At 39.4% G+C, this 25,781-nt stretch overlaps 3 protein-coding genes across 3 annotated transcripts; 2 read left to right on the forward strand and 1 right to left on the reverse strand.

Moving 5' to 3' along the window:
- Positions 1-981: 981 nt before the first annotated feature.
- hoxd12a (homeobox D12a) lies at positions 982-2,362 on the reverse strand. The gene is made up of 2 exons (XM_073474157.1): positions 1,798-2,362; positions 982-1,220 (listed from the first exon to the last, which is right to left on the reverse strand). Exons 1-2 carry the CDS (start codon positions 2,360-2,362, stop codon positions 982-984), a joined length of 804 nt encoding a protein of 267 aa, XP_073330258.1.
- Positions 2,363-10,423: 8,061 nt separating this feature from the next.
- LOC141001973 (C-type lectin domain family 4 member C-like) lies at positions 10,424-11,344 on the forward strand. Its single transcript, XM_073473138.1, has one exon. The coding sequence runs from the start codon at positions 10,424-10,426 to the stop codon at positions 11,342-11,344; it is 921 nt and encodes a 306-aa protein (XP_073329239.1).
- Positions 11,345-19,096: 7,752 nt separating this feature from the next.
- On the forward strand, positions 19,097-21,227 carry evx2 (even-skipped homeobox 2). The gene is made up of 3 exons (XM_073474328.1): positions 19,097-19,490; positions 19,912-20,147; positions 20,613-21,227. The coding sequence occupies exons 1-3, from the start codon at positions 19,097-19,099 to the stop codon at positions 21,225-21,227; spliced, it is 1,245 nt and encodes a 414-aa protein (XP_073330429.1).
- Positions 21,228-25,781: the final 4,554 nt, after the last annotated feature.

Here is a 25,781-nt window from a genome sequence, read left to right on the forward strand (position 1 = left end):
CCGATTCCATCCATCATGCTTTCTGGAATTTTTTATAAATCAGTTCCATCCAAAGTATAAAGTGGAATATTCTTTAATTAATTATGTATTTATAAAGACTGGATCCGCAGAGCAGGACTGATACTGACGCATCAGATCTGTGACTGTTCAGTATTATATTCACGTTTGCATGGCAACACAAACCCACAGCTGACAACAACATTTAATACAATTAGAATGTAGTTTGAACCAACGCCAGATGAATATTTCACATCCGCAAACTCTTGTCCTGCAGACATCTGAAGTCAAAGCCTCCGACAATAAATGCGGCGCGGTTGGTTTTCCTCGGCACGACGCGGCCGCACCGAACAAAAGAAATGCCACTTTTCGTATTTAACTAGATTCACAATCAATTTGGGGGAAATCAGGGCATTTATTGAACGACAGTAATTAGGAAATAGACATGCAGTTAGAATATATTTTTGCGATACTGACTTCTGTTCGTCCGTAAACATGAACTTGACTGTTTGCCTCCACATTAGGCCTGCACCACATGCGCAGGCCATCATACAGAATACACAAAAAACATATAGAATCACATTCCTGTTTCAATAGGTCTGAAATCTGAGCTGCATATGAAATAGTAAGGTTTAAAGGTTTATCTTTATCCGGCGGCCACAGGCCAACAAGGAGCCAGGGCCTGCTGCGCATTTGGAGACCAGATAAGTAGAATTTACTGCACCTCAACCTGCAGACATTTCTTTATTAATATGAATATGACTGAAGGTTTGTCTCTGGATAGAAATGTAGCCTATTATCTGACAGGAATATAAACATTTTATACATTTTCATAAATACAAGTCCGAGCCACAAACCGAAAGGGGCGTGTGGAGTGTGTGCTGCAACATTCATAGTATAGCTACAACATATAATCTGTGCGCTGCTGCTTCTGCTGCTGCTGCTGCTGCTGCTGCTGCTGGTCACGATCAAGTCCAAAGGTCATCAGTACGCGGAGAAGGCCTGGTCGCGCATCATCAGTCGCTTCTTCTTCATCCTGCGGTTCTGAAACCAGATTTTCACCTGTTGGTCGCTCAGGTCCAGTCTGTCCGACAGCTCCTTTCGTTTCTGTCTGTTGATGAATTCATTCATCAGGAATTCATTCTCAAGTTCAGCCAGCTGTGGCTTCGAGTAGGGCTTTCTCTTCTTTCTGGTTTTAGCTTGTGACGAGCACCACGGGGCACCTGGAGGGAGCGGAGGGAGAAGCAGGTTTTATACTTTAAATTAACACCGACTTCAGCCACAGTGGAAGAAAGTAGAAGGCAACGAACTGCTCCCTTTACTAAGAATCGCTGCTCATATTTTACAAAGCTAAAAACGGTTTAATTCTGCATTTATAGAAGCTCAAAGCGCTCAAATAAGAGAGAAGTAGGGCAGATATGACCATGAACCCCACACACAGTAGCCTCTGTTAGGACATTATGGGAATGTTAAAATAGTAATGACACCACAGGAGATATAAACTGATCATAAAATAGTCCGACAGTCATAAGAACTCACATGATGTCACACACAAACTGCAAGCTCTCCATTCAACTCTAATAAAAATAATATTCGCTTATGGAAACTGGTTAGTCTTTTATAACGACGTGATAAAAAGAGAATGAGCATGAAATTAGATAAAAACAAGAAATAAAATCTATGTATAGGCCTGGTAGATGATAAATAATCAGTGTTAGAGTGGGTTTGTAAAAGCAATAAAAACAGGGAATCACTGTGAAGTGACAGAGAGGAGTTGTTGTGTAAAATAAGATACATAACCTTCTGCAAAACTCGTCCTGGAGCATGTGTGACTCGATGATGGGTGCTCCTGTTTGGTGGCGTTCACACTCAGCGATCCTGCCGAATCCGGATCGAGCTGCTGGGCCGCAGAACCGTGAGACCGGCTCCCCAAATCTGAGTAACCACCGCGCTCACTGGCGGCCCCGTGCTCACCGGCGTAAACTTCATCATGCCTGCTGCTAGACTCCTCCGCCTTCGCGCTCTGGAAGCACCGAGCTGACTCCTCCAAATGCGCCTTGGCGTGGCCGCCGGGGGAGTTGGAGTTTATAGACAGCGAGTTGGACAGAAACGGCGGACAGTAGCCTCCGAAGGCGCGGCTCTGTGGTGGCGGCGGCGCTGCTGCCGCTGGTCCAGACGTGCACGAACTTGAGGAAGTCCACGGGAGCGTGCACACCTCTCTCCTGTTGTAGGGGAGCTGATGCAGCCCGGGTATGTGGGCTCCATTACCCCGCAAGTTGGAGAAATAGAGCGAGTCAGGGGGCGCAAAATTCAAGAGAGAACCAACATAGCCGGGATTTAAAGGATTCCGCTCACACATTTCCATGGAGCTTTCCTCAAGCGCTTCTTGCAAGCCCTTTAGCAACTCCTGAAGAATAAAGGGTAGGTAATTGTTGATTTGTTAATACACCGTCACGTGATATGCAAAATATGTTGTTCCGCCCCACCCTTGCTCTCAATACTGCAAAGCAAAAAATACTCCATGAGGAAATATTTTGTTATTGGGTGGGGTGAGGGGGGTGAGGGTATACATTCTACACATCTGTCCGTAGACAGGAATACCTCAGGAAGATTTGGCTTTCGTGCAGGGTTTTTTCTTTTTGGTGTCATTGTGCTGTGGCAAGAAGAACAGCAAGGTGACACCGCTGAGGACCGGCCCACACAGTCTATGAGGGTAAATGAAGGGCCTTAAACGCACCACAGGAGACACGAGGCAAAGCATGGCCGCGTTCATGGGCTTCATTAAACACTTTGGGTGGACAAATCTAATAATTATACAGAATGATTTGAAAATATAACGTTAGAAAAGAAAATACACACTTATAGACAGACAGACAGACAGACAGACAGACAGATAGATAGATAGATAGATAGATAGATAGATAGATAGATAGATAGATAGATAGATAGATAGATAGACAGACAGACAGACAGACAGACAGACAGATAGATAGATAGATAGATAGATAGATGTCCATGACATCAATAAATCAAACGAAAAATCCCCTTATCTCACATGCAATCTCAAAAACAATGCAGCATTATAACCCTCACACAAATACCATTCATTGTATTCAATATATTATTGGTGCCCTGGAGGTGTTGCTTCTCATGTTGTCACTCCGTTGTAAACAGTGCAGCCTTTATTCGTGTAGCCTCGGAGCTATGGGCTGGAAACAACATATGAGGAGCACATACTGAAACATACAATTTCTCTCCTCTTCTTGTTTCTTTGAAGTAACTCCATAACCCGCTTAAAAATAGCCCATAACTCGCCTTTATTTAGTTTGAAAACTGGCTGTTTACCACCTGCAGCTTTCTTTATAGACATCATTGTCTTATATTTCTAAGGCCATATCTAAAATAAGCTAAACCTACCAGCGCGTTTTAGGTTGATAATAGCCTATCTATTAAAAAAAAAAACAAGAACTTTACTATTTTCCGGAGTGAAGAAAGGGACCTTTAGGCAATAAAAGCTTCTGTATTGCTCCCCTACTCTACAGTAACGACCGTGAATCTCTCAAGTGAGATGTTAGAAACCTCGAAATGATTAGACTTTCGTTTTTATTTAAAACACAATCAAATTTGAAGGATTCAAATGCTTTACTGTCATATGCAGCAATAAACCAAAACAATATAATTCTTACTTCACTGTCTCTAAATAGTGGCGTCAATTAACTTATTTTAAATATGGCCTACTCGAGACAAATAAAAGAAGGATTCAAATTACGCACATCCATATCTAACCAACACGCAGCACAATCTGATATCGCTTTGTTGGGGTTGTCAGAACATCATAGTAAATGTTGCTCCAGGTCCGTCATTGAATCTGACGAATCACGTTTTTGTGATTGTGAGTTTTGAGACGCGCAGGGAGGAAAGAGTGGAAAAAATACGCACACGGGAGAAGTTATTCTCTCAAACACGTGCGTAAAGTGGTGAAATGATCTATTTTAACCCAAACCATGGTTACCTAAAAATAACCAAGTATTTTTCTTGCCCCAAACAAAGTATTCTAGTTCTCTAAATACATAAAGAGGCGGGAATTTGTACTGCGTAAATGTATCCAAGTCCAAGTGCACTTTACCAGCAGCGTGTACTACCAAATGTTGTCAGTGCTGTCTTCAGGAAATATATTCACATATATCCACATACTCAGCCTGTATCTGATCAACTGGGTATCGCGATAATATACAATAATATATCTCAGAGCCTACCGAGAATAAACCTAAGCAAACCTACATTTTGTTATTTTGTTGTGGTATTGGAGTTTTCTTTTTTTAAACATTTATGTGTGTCTCTCTCTCTCTCTCTCTCTCTCTCTCTCTCTCTCTCTCTCTCTCTCTCTCTCTGTGTGTGTGTGTGTGTGTGTGTGTTCAAATACATTGACAGGGGGTCCCTGATCACTTCAGAGACACTAAAATACAGCTAGTTTGGATTCCTTATGATAAAAGTTTGTCCATGTTTATTTATATTTATCAGAGCCATCACCCCAAACAGACTAAAGTGATGTTGTGATTGGTTGAAACAGGCCAACTGCCTCAAAGTCGCATTATTAGGTAATCCTTAAAATATGAGTAATTGCACCTGCAGTCCAATAGGTGGCACTACAAGTTCATATATGGCCTCCATCCTGCAGTGCTGTCTGTGCTCTTTTCATTGTTTGTCAGTGGCTTAATTCTGCAATTAAACATCAGCAGCCTTCTCAGTCATCAGTGGAGCTGTGGGGATTTACTGCTACATGATAAAACCACCGCAGGAAAATAACCGTCAAGGGTAAAACAAAGTATGAAAATTACATCTGCTGCAAATCAGTCCTCTAAATATGCCTGTTGAGAATGAATGCTCCGAGTACGTTTACATAAAGAAAACAAGAAACATGTGTAGTAATATCGACACTTATATTAGAGATGAAAAAGAAACGAATGAAAAGGTTTTCAAAAAATGAAATAATACCAATACAACAAGGGTTTAAAACGGAAATATTTGAATAGAACAGACACAGGCTGAATCTTATGCTGTTTAAACACGAGAGGGGAAAGATAGAAATATAACACAAATAACTGCATCTGTGGTGGAGAAGCAAATACAAGCAAATCATTTAAAAGCTTTTTTGAATCTGCTACGTTCGATTTGTTTAGAAAACTGAGCTTTTAAATATTCAGTCTGCATGCAAAAGTTAATATAATGTTTTATAATATTTAAATTTAGCTAACTGACGTATAAAAACGTGTCTGAATCGCATGTGACCCTTCAAAATAAAAGAAAAACAAACAACGGCGATATGAATTGAATAAAAGAAGTGTATCACATCAGAATACCTGTGAACAGACTCACTCTTAATTAAGTTAATGTAGATAAAATAATGGTTAATCTTAACAGAAACTTTGAACTTACTGTTAGTCAGAACTGGCCGGTGTGCGTCACTTTAATCTGTATCTTCTTCTCAAAACGTGATGTTTGATCACACACTGTGCAGATCTCCTGGAGGCCGAGTGGACATTTAATTATGAGCGAGAGATGTTTAAAGACAAAGTAATTTCTATTCACAAACATCAAAATCAGAATAAGTTTGTATTTGGGACGTGCAGGCTTAAAGTTTTGCTGCGTAAAGTTGAGCCTGCATGCTGTGTAAAGCCTGATGTCACAGAGGTAGACGGGTTCACACAATTAGAAAATTAGGAGAAGTTTTAGTGTTCAGTTTTAGTGTCATTTACTGCTCTTCGTCCTTCATGTTTAGGGCGTCAGGAGCCAAATTGCGGAGCTTCGGTCTGGTTGTTTTCCAGGCCCTTTGAAGGAAGCTATCCGCCGTCTATTGTCCTTGGTAATAAACTTGCTGCTTCCCTCGTTCAAGTTCTCTGGGCTGAGAAATGTTGCCTTGAATCTCCCAAGTGTTGAAATCTCAACAGCGTTTGGAGTCAGCAGAAGTCAAAGTGGGTTCATAGTGAAATTTCATTCGATATAATTGACACAGAAGGTAGGCTTATCTTATTTCCTGTCTTCTAAAAATGTTAAATACAAACGATCGGGTGATAACAAGCATGAAAACACAGTCTGGCAAATTATTTTATGTCCTAATTTTGTCCATTTGTAAGAAAAATCTGTGAAGTCTCTTCGTCTTTCAGGTACAAACTTATCAAAAAGTAACAGACCGGAGGCTGCAGGCCCTCAGAGGGTTTTACAGAGCAGGTTTACAGATGTGTGTAACATTTTCGGATTTACCTGTTTGTCGAGTATATTCAGTTCTTTCAGGTCTACATTTCGAAACGAACATTTTTTGGTGGTTTGGTTGAGGATACGAGAAATGTGCCATAGAAATGACAGCATCGAAACGACATCACTCTTTACAAAAATGTAGAAAAAGCGACGAGTGATGATTTCACCTGGAGGCATCTGAACTGTGACATATTAATTAAATCCCTCGGTTTAAATATCTCACACGAGCTTCAGGAGTCTGCGCAACTTTCAGAGTGAAGATCCGAAATTAAACTGTGAAGCCAACTCATCACACTTTGGGACAAAGTTATTCTCCTCGGCACTTGCATGGGAAAGTGTCGGTGAAATAGTCTGAATTTATTATAGAAATTCAAACCAAAGTAACCATCGGTTACACTTTTAACATGTTTGCACCAGCGAAAAACCACACCACAACATGTTGTGTTTAATTAAGGAAGTATTTCTTAAAAATAACCACGATTTTAAGATTTAAAATTAGTGGAAAGAAGTTTTTTTTTAAGGGATCAAGAAATAGAGTCAACTATTAAGTCTGACTCCAGGACTAAAGATACTAATACGAGGCACAGGGTCTTTTTATTAAATAACACGGGGCTTGCATAACGAAATGAGAGTTCTTAACGTCATTCCAGCTACACAAACACATACATGCACTTATTAATATACAAATATCGGCCTGTCGACATAAACATTTAGTACTTCTTCTGCATTGTATGTGAAACAGCAGCAAAAACACGGTGATGATAGTGTGCTCGACATCTGGAGACAGTCACTGTAATGAGTCGAGATTAAACGTTAAAATAGTCTAAATCTGTACTAAGAGAACTTTATAATGAACTGCTGCTGGATTCTATCGCACACAACTCAATTATCCACATTTATTTCTAATTATTTACACATAATGAGCATTATTCTATATCACTAACTATTGTTGAGCCTGCTCAAGTGTACACACAGGCTTACTGAGTAGTTACTATTAGTTACTTTGTCGTCACTTACCCATCAGTGTCTCATAAAGCAGAAAGTAAGGTCCAAGGTACACGTTTTTAAATAGTGTTTTAAAATAGTAAAGAGTAGTTATCGCGTTTTTACGCTGAATGGATCCACATTTGGTTTCTTGATAGCAAAACTGAGGAAACAGGAAAACGATCGGCGACATTTCGTCAGTGAATGTTCACTGTAAAGAAACACGAGTTATTGTACAAACACTTGAACACACCTGACTATCGTTTATCGCTATGCAGCAGTTAAATATGTTGATACGGAGCGAACAGCTATCCCGAGAATAATGATACTCAGCGACTCATTAGTGAACTATGTGCAGCTCATTTTACCGAAAATGAGGAAATGTAGCCCACTGAAGTCCTACCTGAGGTAGAATATAAAGCAGTTAGATTACAGATGCAAACACTGACTACTTATTTCCACTGTTATGGCAATCACACTAATAATACCTACAATTTATACACACAATATGCAACTTAAAAGGCGCCTTCATTGCCACTCAAGGTCACTTTACATCATAAAGACAGACAGCCAAACAACAAAGCACCAATAACTGAACATGTAAGACGAAAATATACAATAAGCAACATCAGTCCAGATAACTGCTAACTGAGATGTTGTAAATCTAACTCTATATTGTAATTATCAGATGTAATACTGCATCGTGCCCAGGGCAGCAATTAGTTTGGTCCCTGTCCTTTTATTTGGTCTGTGTGCATTCACAACGTGTCGCCACTAGATGGCCCTCTCACTCAAGGAAAGAAGTCTGCAGGCCAGCAGAGCCAGAAGTGTCTTAACGAAGCAGCAGCTTCATTTAGCACTCAGCACTGAAACATGTGATGAGTGAGCAGGTTCAGCTCTCTGTGGGGGCTGACAAACCAAAGCAAGGGGAACCTTCTCTTCTGCACAGACACAATATGCTTTCATGTCCCTTATTACTAAAACAGCCTTGTGCTAATGTGCTTTAATGACAGTTGTTTTTTATATAAAAACAACATCATCATCATTCAGTGAGCTCTCGAGGCTGACTGGCAGCTCAAGTGTTTTTAGTAAGTGGTAATAAGTATCTCAGAAATGTTTCAACCAGATGTACATTTATACATTTTTATTTTATTTATTTATTTATTTTTATCAGGGACAGTTGGAGAAAAAACAAACAGTGTAACAAGTTACAATAACAAGTAACCTGTTGAAACCTCTGTCCCACATGTGTTGCATTTAGGATTTGTAGCCTGCGACCCCTGTCCACGGTCGGGCTTTTTGAAATATTACTTAAGTAAAAGTATGTCACTCATCCAAATATTACTTGAGTAAAAGTAATTATCTGATATGAAATGTACTTAAGGATCAGAAGTACAAGTAAAAGTAAATTACATGTATGTACTAATGTATAGTAAAGGTCGACTGATTATTGGTTATGCTGATCATGCTGAGTACATTATTTGCCTTCAAAATGTAAAATAACAAGCATTGTATGGTGACTTACATACCATTTTAATATGCAAATATAACATGTATTAAATTCTGCCAGGTCTGCAGGTGATGAATGTGTCACATGTGGCTCGCCTGATGGCTCAATGGGACTAACAATCAATAACGAAAAATCCAGCCCAGTGGCAGACCGAAAAGCATAGTGAAAGCGAGGTTTATAGAGAACCAATCTATATGTGGATTCATTTTTTCTACAGCCATTACACTGTGCAATCAGTATTTACTCCAGAATTATAAGTTAAAACAAAAAAGTTGTATATTGGCAGTTGAAATTATTGTATTTTTTTATCAACATGTTGTTGTTTTTTTGGCTTTGGACATCAAAATTGCATGTCAACTCATTTTTGAATTTATAGACCAATTTGATACTTAAATGCGGCATTTAACTGACAGTATGATTTAAAGTAACATTTCTTTCCCCCTTTCTTCTTCTTCTACAGTGTAGTGTAATATGACCATATGTAAGTAGTTAGTGGTTAATGACAACTGGTAATAAGTACTGAGATGTTAAAGAATCTAATCAGAATGTGAAGGAATCATAAATGAATGGTTAAAGCATATACTACTCTGCACTAGTTGATTAAACATGCACCTATTGATCGATTGATGATTAAACTACTGTATTGTGTTAACTTGGAATAAAATGTAGCCAGAAAAGTAAGAGTGAAATCATGTAACTAGATATACCACACTTTTATTATTTTTTAAAATGCAGTACAAAGAGTGATCAAAGCTAATGGGATATATTCAGAGGGAAACTTGTATAAAAAGCTAAGGCCTGAGTCACTAAGAGCTAATGGTGTATTCTGAGGAAAGTGCCTCTTTTTTTTAATAACCAATGGCAGGACATGGGCAGGTCCATTGCAAAACTCAGGACTTTCCAAGGGAAAATACCCGTGTCAGCAGCTTTGGCTCTGAAGCCACATGTAATCTGCAAAGTAACCAGTGACTTAATTCTGACTCTAATTCTGATTTGCCTTCAAAATGTAAAATAACAAGCATTGTGTGGTGACTTATAACCAACCAATAACCAACGACAGGACATGGGCAGGTCCATTGGAAAGCTCAGGACTTTCAAGGGAAAATACCCCCAAAAGTATTAGATCAGATCAGTTGTTCATGGCCATTGTCTGTGTATGATCTCAGCTCTTACTGCTGGCAATAAAAGCTCAACTGCACTCAGCTTTTGAGGACTCCTGGAGAGTATGTCCTTTTTTATTTTTTTATTGGATCCTTTTTGAAACTCTGAAAAACCTTTTCGAACAAACAAAGAAGAAGAAGTCGAGACACGACAACCGACAAGACATGACTTACCCAGAACATGTCCGCTTGAGGTAATGTAATCAGGAGTGTTTTTACAATTCATAGATATTGTTTCTTATTTAAAAATGTAGCTGGAGGAAGAAAAAATATTGACCAACCACATGAGTATGTCATGTAGAGTTAGGTTAGCGAGTTAAGAGTTTCTATTTAAAATTGTACACAGGTATTATTACCCTGTTAAAGTTAATATCTAATTTCTTTCCAACTGTAAACAACAGATGCACTTTTTGTGTTTGTGAGGGGAAACTATTAAGCATAAGCCTTTTTTTGTCATAGTTTTGTAGGTGAAACTGCCTCAGAAGCTGTCACAGAAGAAGAGACACAACACAACTGCATGAAGAGACTGCGATCCAGCTGGCATGCCATTCTGACTGGGGTTCTGATGATGCTCCTCTGTGTTGTGACCAGCTACCTCTTCATTCAAGAGCTTCAAATAAAGAACAGCCACCTGAAGCCACTCCTGAACTCTACTCATCAAAACTCCAGCGAGTGTGGCCATATGACACTGCTCATTGACGCAATGCTGTACAACTTCACCTCGTTGTCTGCTGAAAAGACCAAGCTGAGCCTGCTCCTGCAGAACATATCGCAAGAAAAAGCTCAGTTGAGCCTGGACCTGAAGAACACATTGCAAGACAAGACACAGTTAGAAGAGGAGAACAGAGAACTGTTTCTCAATTCAACAATTAAAAAAGAATTAAATAAACAGCAGCAATCAATCCTGTTCTCCAACAAGCTGTCCTTCCTCTGGCGACTCTGCGACAGGAACACACTGCAGTGTTCACGCTGCCTGCCTGGCTGGGTCGAGCACGCTTCACGCTGCTTCTTGCTTTCCAAAGACACAAAGAAGTGGGAAAAGGCTCGCAGCGATTGTCTCAACATGGGGGCTGATATGGCTGTGGTTCTGAATGCCGATGACCAGGCATTCTTGACCAACATGACATTTCAGTTTGTACAGCAGCACCCTGAAGAGCAGTTCCATTCAGCGTGGATCGGGTTGCAGGACATGGTGATGGAGAACGACTTCTTCTGGGTCACTGGCCAAAGAATCCATCCAAATGTGACTTATTGGATTAGTGGTGAACCAAACAATATCATGGCCTCCTGGGACAACAGCGGAGCGGGACAGGACTGTGTTGCAATTGTCCCACCAACAAGCACCGAGACGCAGGGTTGGTTGAACTCCTGGGATGATATCATTTGTGCTGGCAAACGGCACTACCTGTGTGAAACCACAGCTCTCAGTGTGACCTGACTGACTGGGATGATAAAGGCTCGAATCCCAAAATTTTGATTTTATGATTTATTATGATATTATTTTGAATTTGTTACCAATTCTTATTTTTTTTTAAGTGTAGCTTGCTTAAACAACTGAACTATATGGGGACTTGTTTTAAAACGTTGAAATATTATCGGAGAAAAAACATAAGTGGCTCATTACAGCTCGTCCGGTGTAATCCAAGTCTTCAAAAGCCCAGAGACCAACAATTGATTTGAAAGTACGGTTTTTAAACTCTTTTAAAGCCAAAATCATCACTGAAGCTGCTAAACTTAAAGCGTTTGCGCACACCAAGTGGATACATTGACTGTGTGTTGAGGTTGTGAATATTGTCTTTTGACAAGCGACATGGAGCTATTTTGTGATGATGAGAGGCCAAATTGATTTGAAAAGCTAATATTAACAACCTCATCATAAGTTCAAAATAGTGTAGTGCACCCACATGGTGTGCGCTAATGCTTTTAGCGTAGCGGCTACAGTGAAGATTTTGGCTTTAAATGGGGGAAATAACGTCTTTTCAAATCAATTTGGGACCTTGGGGCTCCTGAAGACAAGGATTAAGATACTTTAAATTACTTTTAAGGCACTACACAGCTTAACTCCTGTTTACATCTCCGAGCTACTCACCGCTTACACCACCTCTTAGATCATCCAACCAGAATCTCTTGGCTATACCACATACTGAACTGCTCTTCTGAAGTCTTAGCACCCAGACGATGGAACAATTAGATCAGCCGAATCCCTTGTTTGTTTCAAAAAACTCTTAAAATCACACTTTTTAAATCTGGCTTTTAAAGGATCTTAACCCTGTGGTTATGTTTTCCTCTGTGTGCTGAAAGTGTGAATATGTTTTGCTGCCTTCGTATGAATTTCAGATTTCAGTTGAATGTTTTCTGGTACATCTCCCCCTTTGTCTTTTGTGGTTTCTCACCTATATTATTATTATTATTATTAATATTATTATTATTATCATTATTATTAACATCATCATCATCATTTTTTTTGTTGTTGTTTCATTAATATTGCAATATTGCAATATTCCGATCAGTGATCACAGGTTTGTTTTTGTTTCAGCCGGTGTGTTGAAACTAAAATATTCAACATGTATATAATGATGTGCTCTTACTTCAGCAGTTGTCCACACATATATAGCACATATCTCTCACTGGCTGACAGCAGTAGACAGATATGTTATGCATCCTGTAATGAGTAGGACTGTATGGGGATGAATGCAGAACGTGGAATTATTTTGCAGCCACATACTGTGTATTCAACAGTTGCACATAGTTTTACATAGGCTACTGAACCACAGCTTATTAGACACACATGTAAAGTACGATGCAAATTGTGGTTCAATAGTTATTTGACTCTAATTTTGAAGGACAGAGTTCATGAAGTTGTTTGTGAAGTGACTGATCTCCATATCTACCCTACACATTTAATGTCCTCTCGACAGGTAGACTGTAATTGCTCATCTATAGTCCAAACAGAAGTCATCAAGAGACTAGTGGCCACTGTTTAGAGTAAAGACACGCAAACGGACAGCATGGCACACAGACTCCAGTGATACACAACTCCAGTGCGGGAATTTATGTGGAAACCTTCATCAAATTGCAGAAACAAACTCCAAATAGTTACTTCAGAGTGTTCAGTTCAGTTCATTCATGAACTGAACTGATGAAATAATTCAAAGAAGCTCAGTGGAACTTCTGTGTTGTGTGTTTTATTTAGTAAAATGTCACAAAACTTGCAAAAAGCACAATGAATTGTTGCTTGTTTACATATTCCTGCTCAAAATAAACATTACTTTATCAATGGAAAAACAGTTTTGTGTGTATGTGGTTAGGCTATTTTATAAATATACATTTTAGCGAATGATTTCTGCTATGATGATCAATGAAAATTACAGTTTTACAGTTTGGGGAATTCTGAATATGGGTCACATTTTTGCGTAACTGACTGATACTTACATTGACAAATATAGTGCAGTATTTGAACATTTCTCTTCAAATTTGTGCCTTCTGGAGCTCATTTCAACAAATACTGTCTAACAATATCAGCATTTTAAGTAGTTGTTACACTCACAGCAATACATATCAGGGAGCTGGTATGGTTTTGAGGCTGAAAGGAGCCCCTAACAGAGATAAGAAGCCTTGAACTCACCCCTGAACAGACAAAGTGGCAGCCACCATGCTCCAAAGTTGAACCAGGTGCCTTCAGTTGCAGTCCCTCTAATGGCCACTAGATGCTGTGTCCAACCACCCTGACTGTGTTGAGGTGGCTGAGAAACCACACAGTAGATGTGTGAATAATGAAATTAAAGATGGCTGCATTCAATTTAGCTGCTTCAGTTTCAGGGTCCTGGTGATTTGCAGATTGGATCACTGTCACACTGTCATTAATGGGCAACTTGAATAGAACAGAGCCATCGTTAATATTATTAGTAACACCTTGTGCTTTTCCTACTATGACAAGTCAAAATGTCTGTAGTAAAAAGGCTTATTGATCCGCTTTAAAAGGTTTTGTTGTAAATATTAAAATGGCCCTACACAGCCTTTTCTACACACACAGTCATGAGTTTAATTATTGTGTATACGTGTTCAGACTGAGCTCGACTGACATCCCCATTATTTCTCCTGTTAGCTTTGTTGCACCTTCATCATTCTTACAGGTAGATCGAAATATGACATCAGCTCGCCCACCTTCAATCTGAGCAGAGGTCCAATCAGCAGAGTAACAGAGAACATCTGCGTGGGTGTGCGGTGCCTTTCAGCCTTAAAGGGTAACTCCACCAATTTCGCATATGTGGAAAAAGTAGTATAAACCCTTTTGTGTCTCCAGAGGAAGCTGCATGTCATCTGATAAACTGCCTCCAGTGATGTCACTCAGTGGCTAATGTAACCATACATTAGCCACAATGCATTGTGGGTAATGTAGGCGGCAGGTTTTGAAAAGGAAGAAGAACGCATGGAATAAAAGAGGCGATATCTCTGATTCTGCTGTATCGATTGTGATCATTTGTTTTTAAACTGTCCAACAGTGTTACAGGAGTGCAATGCTAGACCAGTGGACTGCTTTTTAAAATCTGGTGCCTACATTACCCACAATGCAAAGACATTCATTTAAGAAAATGTTATTTTGTGTTATAGCTTTTATATTTTAATGTGTAACAACAGCTTCTTTAAGCTCAGCTGTGTGCCTTGCTGTAGCATTTATCTGCTTGAGGGCTTGGCTAGCTCACTATTATGCTGATTTCTATGGATTTACAGTAGCCGTCTAGTAGTTAGTCAGTCAAGTCTTTCACCAAGACTGCTGCTTTTTACTTTAATTCAATGTAACTGTTGCTAACTGCTGTAAGCTACTGTGTGCAACATTAACAGTAGCCTATTGTTCATTTGTTGACAAATATAATGAATAGTGGATGTTATCAGTATATTATTGCATCCAATATGTTTTCTGCTTCCTGTCTTGAAGATACTGATTTTGTTGTTTACGTCTTACTGTGCTTTGTTTGTGTTTCTGAACCCGTCACTTCGTCAGGTTTAGAACATCTTACCAAAGGATCGCAATCGAAAAATAAGACACTGCTACAGTTTTAGAAATGCTAAATGTATGACTATCTTTTATGATCCTACCTCCTTGTGAAATCTGGCCAACTTTACAGATTTATACCTCTAGTAAAGAATAAGTGTATTTTCTATACACATTTTCCACTAGTGTTGATCATTACTCAAAGGGAATGGTGAGTATTTTTCACATTACACATACATTACATTTCTTCATGGTTATTTAATTCCAAACATGGACAAATTAGAGTTGTTACCACAGAAAACAGGCCAAACGTAATAGTGAGATTTAACTAATTCTGCCCAAAAATGTTTCACTTCTGCTCTTTCCTCCCAGCCTGCTCCAGCATGGAGGCTGAAATGTGTGATGACCTACAGTGTGAGTGAAGAGAGAAAACCCTGCTGCTCCTATCATGAATCTACTCCCTATAAACCCAAATTCTCAGCATGTCATTAAAGTTTAATATGAAGTTTTTCATACTTTTGACTCCATGTGGCAGATGGGAGGTAACTGAAGTAAAAGAACTGAAAACTGCTAAGTTAGAAACTGAGCGACCCCAACCTTTTCACTATTCAATATTTCTGCTTATTTTGTGATTCAGGCTGATTCTGTATGAATTCTCAAACTTTAAGGGTAACTCCACCAATTTTACACATTGAAATGTGTTTACAGGTCTTGGGGATTACTACTGCAAATGTGATTTAAAAAAGTACTATAAAGCCTTTTGCGGCTCCAGAGGAAGCTGCATGTAGTCTGATAAATTGCCTCTTGTGATGTCGCCCAGTCGCCAAGTTGCGATGTGAGTAATGCAGAGGCCAGGTTTCTGGTCTAGCATTGCACTTCTATAACACTGCTGGCCTCATTATGGACAGTTTAAAAACAAATGATCCAAATTGATAAAGCAGAACCAGAGATGTCACCTTTTTTCCCCCTTTCTTTTCAAAACCAGGCGCCTATATTACCCACAATTCAACTCAGCCAGAGAGTGACATCACTGGAGGCGATTTATCAGGTTACATGCAGCTTCCTCTGGAGCCACAAAAGGCTTTATACTACTTTTTCACGAATGCAGTAGTACTCCCCAAGACCTGTGAACACACTTTAATACATAAAATTAGTGGAGTTGCCCTTTAAGTTTAATATCCATAGACACCAATTGTTCCTGTTTAGACAAAGGCACATTGTGCTACTGTTCATCAATGAGACCCCTTCACTGAAATCTGTAAATATGCACTTTCACTGTTACACTGTTAAATGTTGATAAGTGAATATTTAGTATAGCTTAAGGAACTTAACTATCTGTATATTTTGAACTAATATTCAGAAAATATGATGCTAATACTGGCGAGATGACTTTACCACGTGAATGCAAACAATGTGCAATAAAAGGCGTGATTTACAATAGAGCCTGACCAATAGTTTTTGGGGCTGATACAGATATTAGGGAGTTTTAAAAAAAATCAGATTTTGATATATAATGGCCGACGTATGATCCCTCAGATGTGGTTATCGATCAAATATGTAATGGAGGCAGGATATTTTACAGTTAAACAATAAAAATTATCATCTAAAATGACATCTGTGAACTAAATCAGTAAACTCCAATCAAAACGTAATAATTATAAATCACCCCAAGCATCGTTTTCTGCACTGTGTTCTTTAAAACATAAATGTTTTCATATCAGCCAATATCGACAACATATACTCCAATACTGAGATATCTGAATAGGCCAATACCGGCCGATAATATCGGCCAACCCATATATCTGTCGGGCTCTAATTTACAATTGTTTTTTGTTTTTTTGTTGACCAATAGAAAAGCTGAGCAGAAAAATTCAATTTGATCTATTCTACTCAAAAATGTCAACTAAAGTAAAGTTTACTCTATAGCTTTACTCAAAAGTACATTTTAAAAGTCTAAGACTACAGGATTATACAGTTGTCTGAGATGTGCAAATATCTCTTAAGGTAAAACTAACGTCATAGAAAGATTCATCAACTGCACAATTAATCCAGTACATGTATGCAAATTACCTCATTATATTTAATGTAAACTCTGAAAGCTTTAAGAGGAGACTGCACACCAGTGCCTTCACATGAAGTCATTTTTTTCACTCAAAAGACAATATTGTATTCATTGAACTTCGGTATCAGTCAGTAAACATTGCATTAATTGGTCTTATTATCCTGCAAGGTGTAAAACACGAGTCCCCAAAATAAGATTAGACGATCACTTTACATAAACACAGATTTTTGAACAAACGACTAAGTGGGCTGAAATATATTTAAATTAGCTGCATGCAGAGAGAGAAATTCAAGCTTCAGTAGGTCCTTATCCTGGTTCTGAAGCTTCATATTTGTCAATATTCAGTCTCATATTCTGTGTTTTCCCAGAGGGAAAGGCAGACAGCAGATTTTGTTCTGATTTGAATCTTATTATATTTCTCACCACTATTATAAAAAATATGGGGAGAAAGTGTTAGGGATACGAATCTCTGGTGCTTCAGCCGCTTCCTGCTCCTCCAAAATGGCTTTGCAGAAGCCCAATTAAAATAAATATTTATATTATCTATCTATTCATTGACATATACACTAATATTAGCTGGACAGACACAAGTCAGGTGAACTGCAGCCCACATCTTCCACTCAACACCTCACATCAATGACAGCAATTAATATTAACGCCTGCAGGAGGCGCCAGAGGACGCGCAGAGTATAATCTGATGGTGCCTTTATAGTCATTTCACATCGAGGAACCAGGAGTCCATGCATGGGTGTTATGTCTTTACATATCGAGTCTCCGTTGGAGTTGATATGATGCATGCATGTGCCAGTTATTTTCCTAGAAACACCCGAACCACCAGGCAGCAGAGAGACGGAAAGTGGGAGGAAATGACTCCAAACAGACGAAAGACTGTTAAAAAAAACCGAAAACATTCAAGTATCAGCTCTAAAATCTGCGCATTTCGTTTAAATTCGACATAAGAGACAATCAAAATGAACAAATAGAGTGTAAACAATTAGCTGTAACGAACTTGTAGTTAAAATAAGTGACTATTGGTCGTTTAATTATAAAAGATTACAAGTACGTTTTAGTTACTTTAAAAGTAGCTCTTCTGAACATAAATATATAACACTCCTGAATGCATTAATGAGCATGTAAGTGTGTGGTGTTGTGGGTAAATGCGTAATAATGCGCGCATTATCACCACATCACAATGTGTCTTTGACGAATACAGAAAGAGCTGCGTGGAAGAACAAATCCGGGAAAAAGGGAGAAAAATAGAAACAGCACGAAAAGAAAAAGAAAAACTGGAGGGGAAAAAAATAACATTGTTAATGTGGTAGCACAAACTCGCACCTTAATCCTGTAATGCACCTCACATACTGATTAAGTCGCAGATATGGTAACAACAAAAAAAAAAAAAGAAAGAAAGAAACAAGTAGAATAAATAAAAAGAACGATTAGAGAGAGAGAGGGAGGGCGGACGGAGAGGAGGGGAAAACAATAGAGAATCAAAGCATAATAATATTCCTAAATGAAGAGGGAAATGTTGCACCGCTCATTTTATTAATCAGACTGTCAATTTCACCCAAGAGGCCAAACCCAAGAGCAATCTAAAACAGACTCAGAGATCAACCCAGGGACAAGCACCTCGCTCCTCACTCCTCTCCTCCTCTCCACTTGGATATTATTCGTCTGACCGAAGGCCGCCTCCATCATCAAGTGACAGCCCTCTCCTATTTATTTGCTTATAAACCTGTTACAATAAATGATCATTGGAGCAACGTCAGCCGAGCATTTTAACAACGAACAGCGACCACTTTTTGATGAATGACATTTTTTCCCGCTGCTGCCGCGGGGAGGATGCACGGCTCGTTTTGAAGAAGCAGTCGCTCGTCGATTGCATTCAGATTCTTTCATTTTTTGCGTCTCGCTTATAAAAAGGTTTAGAGACAGTTATTTAGAGACAGTTGCTGAGTTGCATGCGGATTTAGCTCCCGACACAACTCATTGGTGCTCCAGCCCCCTGGACAAGTGCTGTGTGGGGTGTGAGTGAGTGTGTGCGTGCGTGTGTGTGAGTGTGAGTGTGAGTGTGTTTTTTTTTTTTTTTTTTTTTTTTTTTTCTCTTCTTCCTCGTCGTCGTCCTGCACGGCTTAATGATGGAGAGGATAAGAAAAGAGATGATATTGATGGAGAGAGGTCTGCACAGTCCCGTCGCAGGGAAGAGGCTCGCAGACACGCCTGGAAATTCAGTGCTGGAGGCCCTGGAAAACTCTCAGCACAGCGGACGGCTCAGCCCGAGAATAACTTCGGCTTCCCTCCATGGAAATCTTGGGGACATCCCGACGAAAGGCAAATTTGAAATTGACAGTCTTTTTGGTACGCACCACAACAGCGAAAATACCTCTTCGGCGGAGATTTCCTCGTCAGAAAGCAGGAAGAAAATGAGCCTTTACTCCGAAGTTTCGCCAGATTCAGATATTAACAGTGATGTGGAGGTGGGATGCCCTTCGCATCGCTCCCCGAGCCAACACAAGGAAAACAACAAAGGTGAGGTTTTATTTTGTATTCTTCATATTTATCTCGTTTTTAAATTCTGCTGCTGTAGATTAATGCTGATATGGCTGGTGTTAACCTGCTTGTATCATTATTATTCTCTCCCTTTTCCCAAAAAACGAAATAAAAATAAATTAAATTGTTATTTCTATTACTATTATTTCTATCATTATGAATATTTATATGATTATTATTATTACCGTAGCCTTACTACAACGGATAAATGTATTATTATAAAGTAATATGAACAAAAAAAATGTTTAGCATTTTGCCTCGACACAAATCTTGAGGCTACATCATCCAGTTTTATTGTTATTATCCTCCAGCTGTCACGCACATTGTAGGCCCACACTCTCTCTGGATAATCTAAATATTGTTGATATTAATAAAAACGTGTCTCTTTTTATTTTCATAGGTTTCTCGGACAGTAATTCTGGCTCCTCGGGCTCAAACTCCCTCGCGAATATGAACGGCAATGGCTCGGGAGGATCAAACAATTCAAACAGCGACCAAGTGAGGAGGTACCGGACTGCTTTCACCAGGGAGCAGATCGGCCGGCTGGAGAAGGAGTTTTACAGGGAAAATTACGTTTCCAGACCGAGAAGATGTGAACTAGCCGCAGCGCTCAATCTGCCCGAAACTACGATTAAGGTACCGATTAATCTTCATTATTCCTGTACACTGTGTGTGTGAGTACATGTGCGTAAAGGAGTAAAAAAAAGAATAATTATTACGATGCTCTGCAGTGACATTATTTCTCCTCTCCCTTTAACCTGCACGCAAAATAACGCTTTTATTTACTGACTCACTGGATGCTAACAGATTCAGCCTTCATGTGTTGCTACAATGAATTTATACTGCTTTAAATAAAATACTTTAAGTGATACATTTTAGTTAATTGGTTAGATTTTAACTCCTTCAACGTGCGATAATTGATCATTTTCACGTTCAATGACAGGAGCTTTATAGGAAATTGTAATCTCAGTGCAGAGATGAGTGTCTGTGCTGAGCGCACACACACACACACAAACACACACACTCCTCACAGGTGTAAATTTAGCGCTTGGAAACAACATGGCAGCTTCAATATGGGCCTTGTTTTGACTCTGTGTGCAGGTGTGGTTCCAGAACAGGCGGATGAAGGATAAAAGGCAGCGCTTGGCGATGTCCTGGCCCCATCCAGCAGACCCCAGCTTCTACACTTACATGATGACGCATGCGGCAGCTACAGGAAGTCTACCTTACCCTTTCCACTCGCACATGCCTCTACACTACTACCCGCACGTCGGTGTCACGGCAGCAGCAGCGGCCGCCGCCGCCACCGGCGCCGCCTCGTCACCTTTCGCCACTTCCATCCGGCCCCTCGATACCTTCCGGGCGCTCTCACACCCCTACTCGCGGCCGGAGCTCCTGTGCAGCTTCAGGCACCCGGGACTCTACCAGTCACCCGCAGGCCTGAATCCTTCAGCGGCGGCATCGGCGGCCGCGGCGGCTGCGGCAGCGGCGGCGGCGGTCAGCGCCCCGTCAACCACCGGGCCTTGTTCGTGTCTGAGCTGCCACAGCAGCCAGGCGGCCAGCGCGCTGGGCTCCAGGAGCGCCAGCGCTGACTTTACCTGCACAGCCTCGGGGCAAAGATCCGAGAGTGGATTTCTGCCGTATTCTGCTGCTGTTCTCAGCAAGACCTCAGTCCCGTCACCAGACCAACGAGAAGAAACCTCACTTAACAGATAACTCGTCATTCAGACCACATTTCCTATTTTGCTCTAGTCCTACTTTAGGGGATAGGCCTACTTTAAAAGAAAAAAGAAATCACACCTGGGTTAAAGCAGTCGTTTGTTAGGCAGCATTGTAAACACACATACACGGAGATTAATTTCTTAAAGTCCAAAAGACTCTTTATAACAAAAAAAATACACGAACAGCTAAGCACCGAAAATTTTGCAGCTCACAAAAAAAACTTTTTTCTAAAAGCTTGTGCCCTTGTGTTGTGCAAGTAGACCGATTTTTATGAACTGTGCTGGATTATACATATTGGGGGAAAAATAACAGATCATGCAGACTATCCACTCTCTCCCATTCAGATTATTATTATCTACAAATCCCGCAAATTTACAATACAAGAATAACGTGAGTCCCATTCTCATATTCCTGCGGCTCAAATGTCCAACACCCCAGCCTGGCTACCTTGACTCCTTTGGTTTTTTAAGATCCAAAGCTAATTATGCTATCTAAATTTAGATAGCACAAGGTCCTGCTTCTCAAGCCCAGCAGCATATCTTTCTTCACTATAGGCCTAATAGACTCAGATTTTGGCAGGAGCAGCTTCTCCAGCACCCAGCCTCTGCTCTGTGGGGACACCCCTAATCAGCTTAGAAGGTGCATATAATTTTTGCAGCGCGTCTTTCGTGTCAATTTTTATGTTAATAATGAGAGGATCATGACAAAAATTGCCAATCATGTACCTAGATGGAGCTCCTTTGAATACATGACTGTAAGAAAGTTCCTCGTTTTGAGACCCGCTGTCAAGTGCTAACAACCCGCGGAGGGAAGTCATTAGACATACAAAAGAGCTGGAACAAAGCGACAGTCCTGGTACACAGGATGCACTGCAGAAGGATGGTGATATTTGACAGATGTAGGGTTTAAAATATCGCATTAAGAGCAGCATACAAAGACTTCCTCGTTGTTATTTTTTTTTTTTTAGCTGATCATGGGAAATACCTCGAGCATCTCCTTTTATTTACCTACATTTGCTGAACCTCATTATATCGAATCCAGTATTTTCATAAGTGTGTAATCCCTTCAGGACCTCTTCACTCAACACACACACATACTGTACACACAGTGACGGGACTGAGCAAGGTTCAGACAAAATAGCCTGGCTTTTACAATCTGTCTGCGCCTGTAAAAATGGCTATGTGCTATTTTATTCGTTCCTGTTGGGACATCACCGATATGTTAATTATAAAACATGTGAAACTGTAAATCGTGAAATATTTTGCAAATATTATTATGGATAGTCCTACTGATAGTTGAGAACTGAATTATTGATCGCCCTGGAAAAAAAATTTGCTTCATGAAATTTGTTGGGTGGTAGGCTATTTTTTAAACTTTTTTTGTTTTGTTTTTATGTTATTTATTTTGTGTGACTTGCTGAATGTTTTTTATTTTTATGATTTTAATTTTTTAATGTCAAAACACTGGATGTACAACGCCAATGGGAGCATCACGTAGCCTGACAAAATTGGCCTGTAAAGCTCGACCAGTAGTCCAAAATTCACGATTTGTACTTCGTGCGAAAATTAAATGATGGAGATGGAGATGGAGAACATTTCAGTCAAAGGAAAGAGGCTTTAAAAAAAAGGGCTGACAAAAACGAGCACTGAAATTAAACAATGAAAAAAGAAAATCGTCCCTGGGGTCTCTGTTATAACTCTATATCTCTGTATTTAAAATATCAATGACTGTATGAATTTAAATATTTTAACTTGAAAAAAAAATGTGCAATATGAAATGTAAATCATGTTATTTATTGATCGTGTTTGTTCTTGGAAAATAAAATAAAAAAAACATCTTTACACATTTCTGCTTCTTCACATTAATGACACGAGAGGTTGACTCTTAAAATTGGATTTCGTTACAGCAGTTTCAACTCTCATTTCTCGACAGAATCTGAACGCTACACATTGGGAACATATTATGTTATATGTTATATTCCGAGAATGAAGACATCTCTTTATTTAGGTGCTGTGACACCATTCCTATAGGAAACACGGTGTAATATTAATTAAAAGGACGTGTAAAGCTACAGGGAATATGAGGCCTGCCATCACGGGTCATTCCGGCCCTATAATTTACCATTATTTTTACATTACCTCTAAATGATACAAGCTGATACTGTCGTTAATTGCACTTGGTTAAAATATAGCCTCCACCAGAATGGCCCCGAGAGACTTTAAGATAGGTTGCTTTTTTGAACGTCCCCATTAAAAGAAATAGGATTAGAGCAGCAAATATGGGCGTGATATATCACCATGTTTCCTTGCTCTTTACTAAAGCGAGGGGTTGCAACCCATACAACAAAAGCATTGAGATAGATGGAGGTGTAAAAGGGAAAAGACAAGAGGCCAGAAAAACACTGGCCACAATAACACGATTAGTTTTGTATCCAATGTGCAGGACTGAAAAAAGAATTCATCATAATGCAGAGAGGACTGTCTGTCACCTTCGCTGAATGGTTTTTGACAAGAAAATAAATCTTTGGGTTGTTTAATATATTTTATATTTTCTTTATTTCGGTGCTAATAGAAAAACCAAATTAAATGTCCAGCAGCGAGATAGAAATGCAAAGATCGATGATCCTGCCCCTACTGTCCAATCACCCCTATTTAATTGACTGTATTTTCAGGGTAATTGAACTGCTTGTTGTAAATTGAGGATTTTATAGAAACGACATGAAAACTACATTTACTGACATTCATCGCATCTTTGACATTGATTATCTGATCAGCGCCGTGTCATGCTAACCTCCAATTCTTCATTACACACTGTTTATGAGCTGTTACAGAACAACTTGCTTGTTCCAGAGTGATTGATTGCCTTATTAACGCGTGTTCTTGTAAGTGTGACCGGACTGATTACGATGCATATGTTTAGAATAATGTTTCATTTAGCTGACTGCGAGTAATGCAGGGTGACAGCTGCTGCGGGAGGACAAAAAACCTAAACTACAGGGAGCAAGCGGGGCCAAAACGCATTTAAGGTGGAACTAGAAGACAGCGCAGACCCCTAATGGTCAAATGCAGTCACTCAGCGCCAGATGAAGGGCTGGCAGCTCAGTAGGGCCTTCAGTGAGCCAAGTGAGGGCTAAAATACAACATTATTGTGACTAAAATCACGATATGTAAGTCCTTTTGTTCCTCCTAATGGTTTAAAGCAGGAACTTAAAGCCACAACTGTGAGATTACACTCCAACACAGCTCAGGCTTGTTCTTAAAACATATTGTCCCCACATTTAAATCTGGTGCAGCTCAGTATTTACAACTGACATACCAGCTGTTACATCAAAACATTCATATCAATCAAATCTCATCAAATAAGAAAACATATAAGCACTCCACATCTTCAAATCCTCCTCATTGTAGGATTTTTCTTATCTGTTCAGCGAGTGTTTTTCTTGTCCGAAATGTAAGACATGAACTGCAGCCTGATGAGATTTATGCCACCATTATGCTTCTAAAGCAGGCTCTGCTCTGTTTGTCTCAAATCATTGCCTCTGTTCAAATGTTACTTTCATATATTACATGACATTAATTCAACTATAGCTCATTAAGACAGAATGAAATGGTTAAATTAACTTATCAACCCATAATGATGATGAATGAGGTATTAATTCAGATACAAGCTGGGCAATTTGCAATTTTGCGCGTTTTGATGGTTCTCAAATAACATTTAATAGAACGGGTCATCCCCTCAATCAATTACATGAGCGTATGAGTCGGTCGTATGGAAAATCCTTTTTTCATGCATATGTATTGAAATGTGTTACCAATTATCCTTGGAAATTGCTTTTATTGGTGTAAAGACTAATTCTTTCCAGCAGTCCTAAGCTCTGGATGCGGTTAAGGTGGTACAATAAACTGCTATTCTTCTGACTTGTTCTTGAAACACAGCCTGAGACACCTTTATTAGGAACAAATGTATTGTTTTCACATCATGTTTGAGAAATCTTAAGAGTAAAATATATTTGAGAGAAGTACATTTGAAATATAATATTATTTTAGCTCATTTTAACTGTTTCTAGTTACATCTCACGTCAACATTACATACAGTTTGTTATTTTTTGTGAAGAATGCGTTTGAACTGGGAAAATGTGCAGTCACTGGGGCAACTGGAGTGTCACTTAAAGGGCGGCTACACTTGAACATACAAAAAAAAGCTGAAAGAGCAGCTGAAAAACATCAAATCATCAAGTTGTCATCAAGTTTCAAATGGCAGTAAAATTGTGCACATACAGGATCTGTGCTTAATGTAAAAAACACAATAATATATGGTTTTACATGCTGCCTTGATACATGTGTATTTTATGGATGGACCCATTTTCGGCTTGGCTGATTATCGCGGCCAATATTTAGCATTTTTCCGATTATCGGTATCAGGGATTTTTCTGTTAGATTGCCAATAAAGTACACTAATTTAAAAATGTGCTACTTTGGCTCTGATGCAACATCCTCTAACACAACACTATCTGATTGTTGATGAACACATCACAATGAACAGCCTATA

The sequence above is a fragment of the Pagrus major genome, chromosome 9 (genome assembly GCF_040436345.1).
Source record: "Pagrus major chromosome 9, Pma_NU_1.0".
Lineage (NCBI taxonomy): Eukaryota > Metazoa > Chordata > Actinopteri > Spariformes > Sparidae > Pagrus > Pagrus major.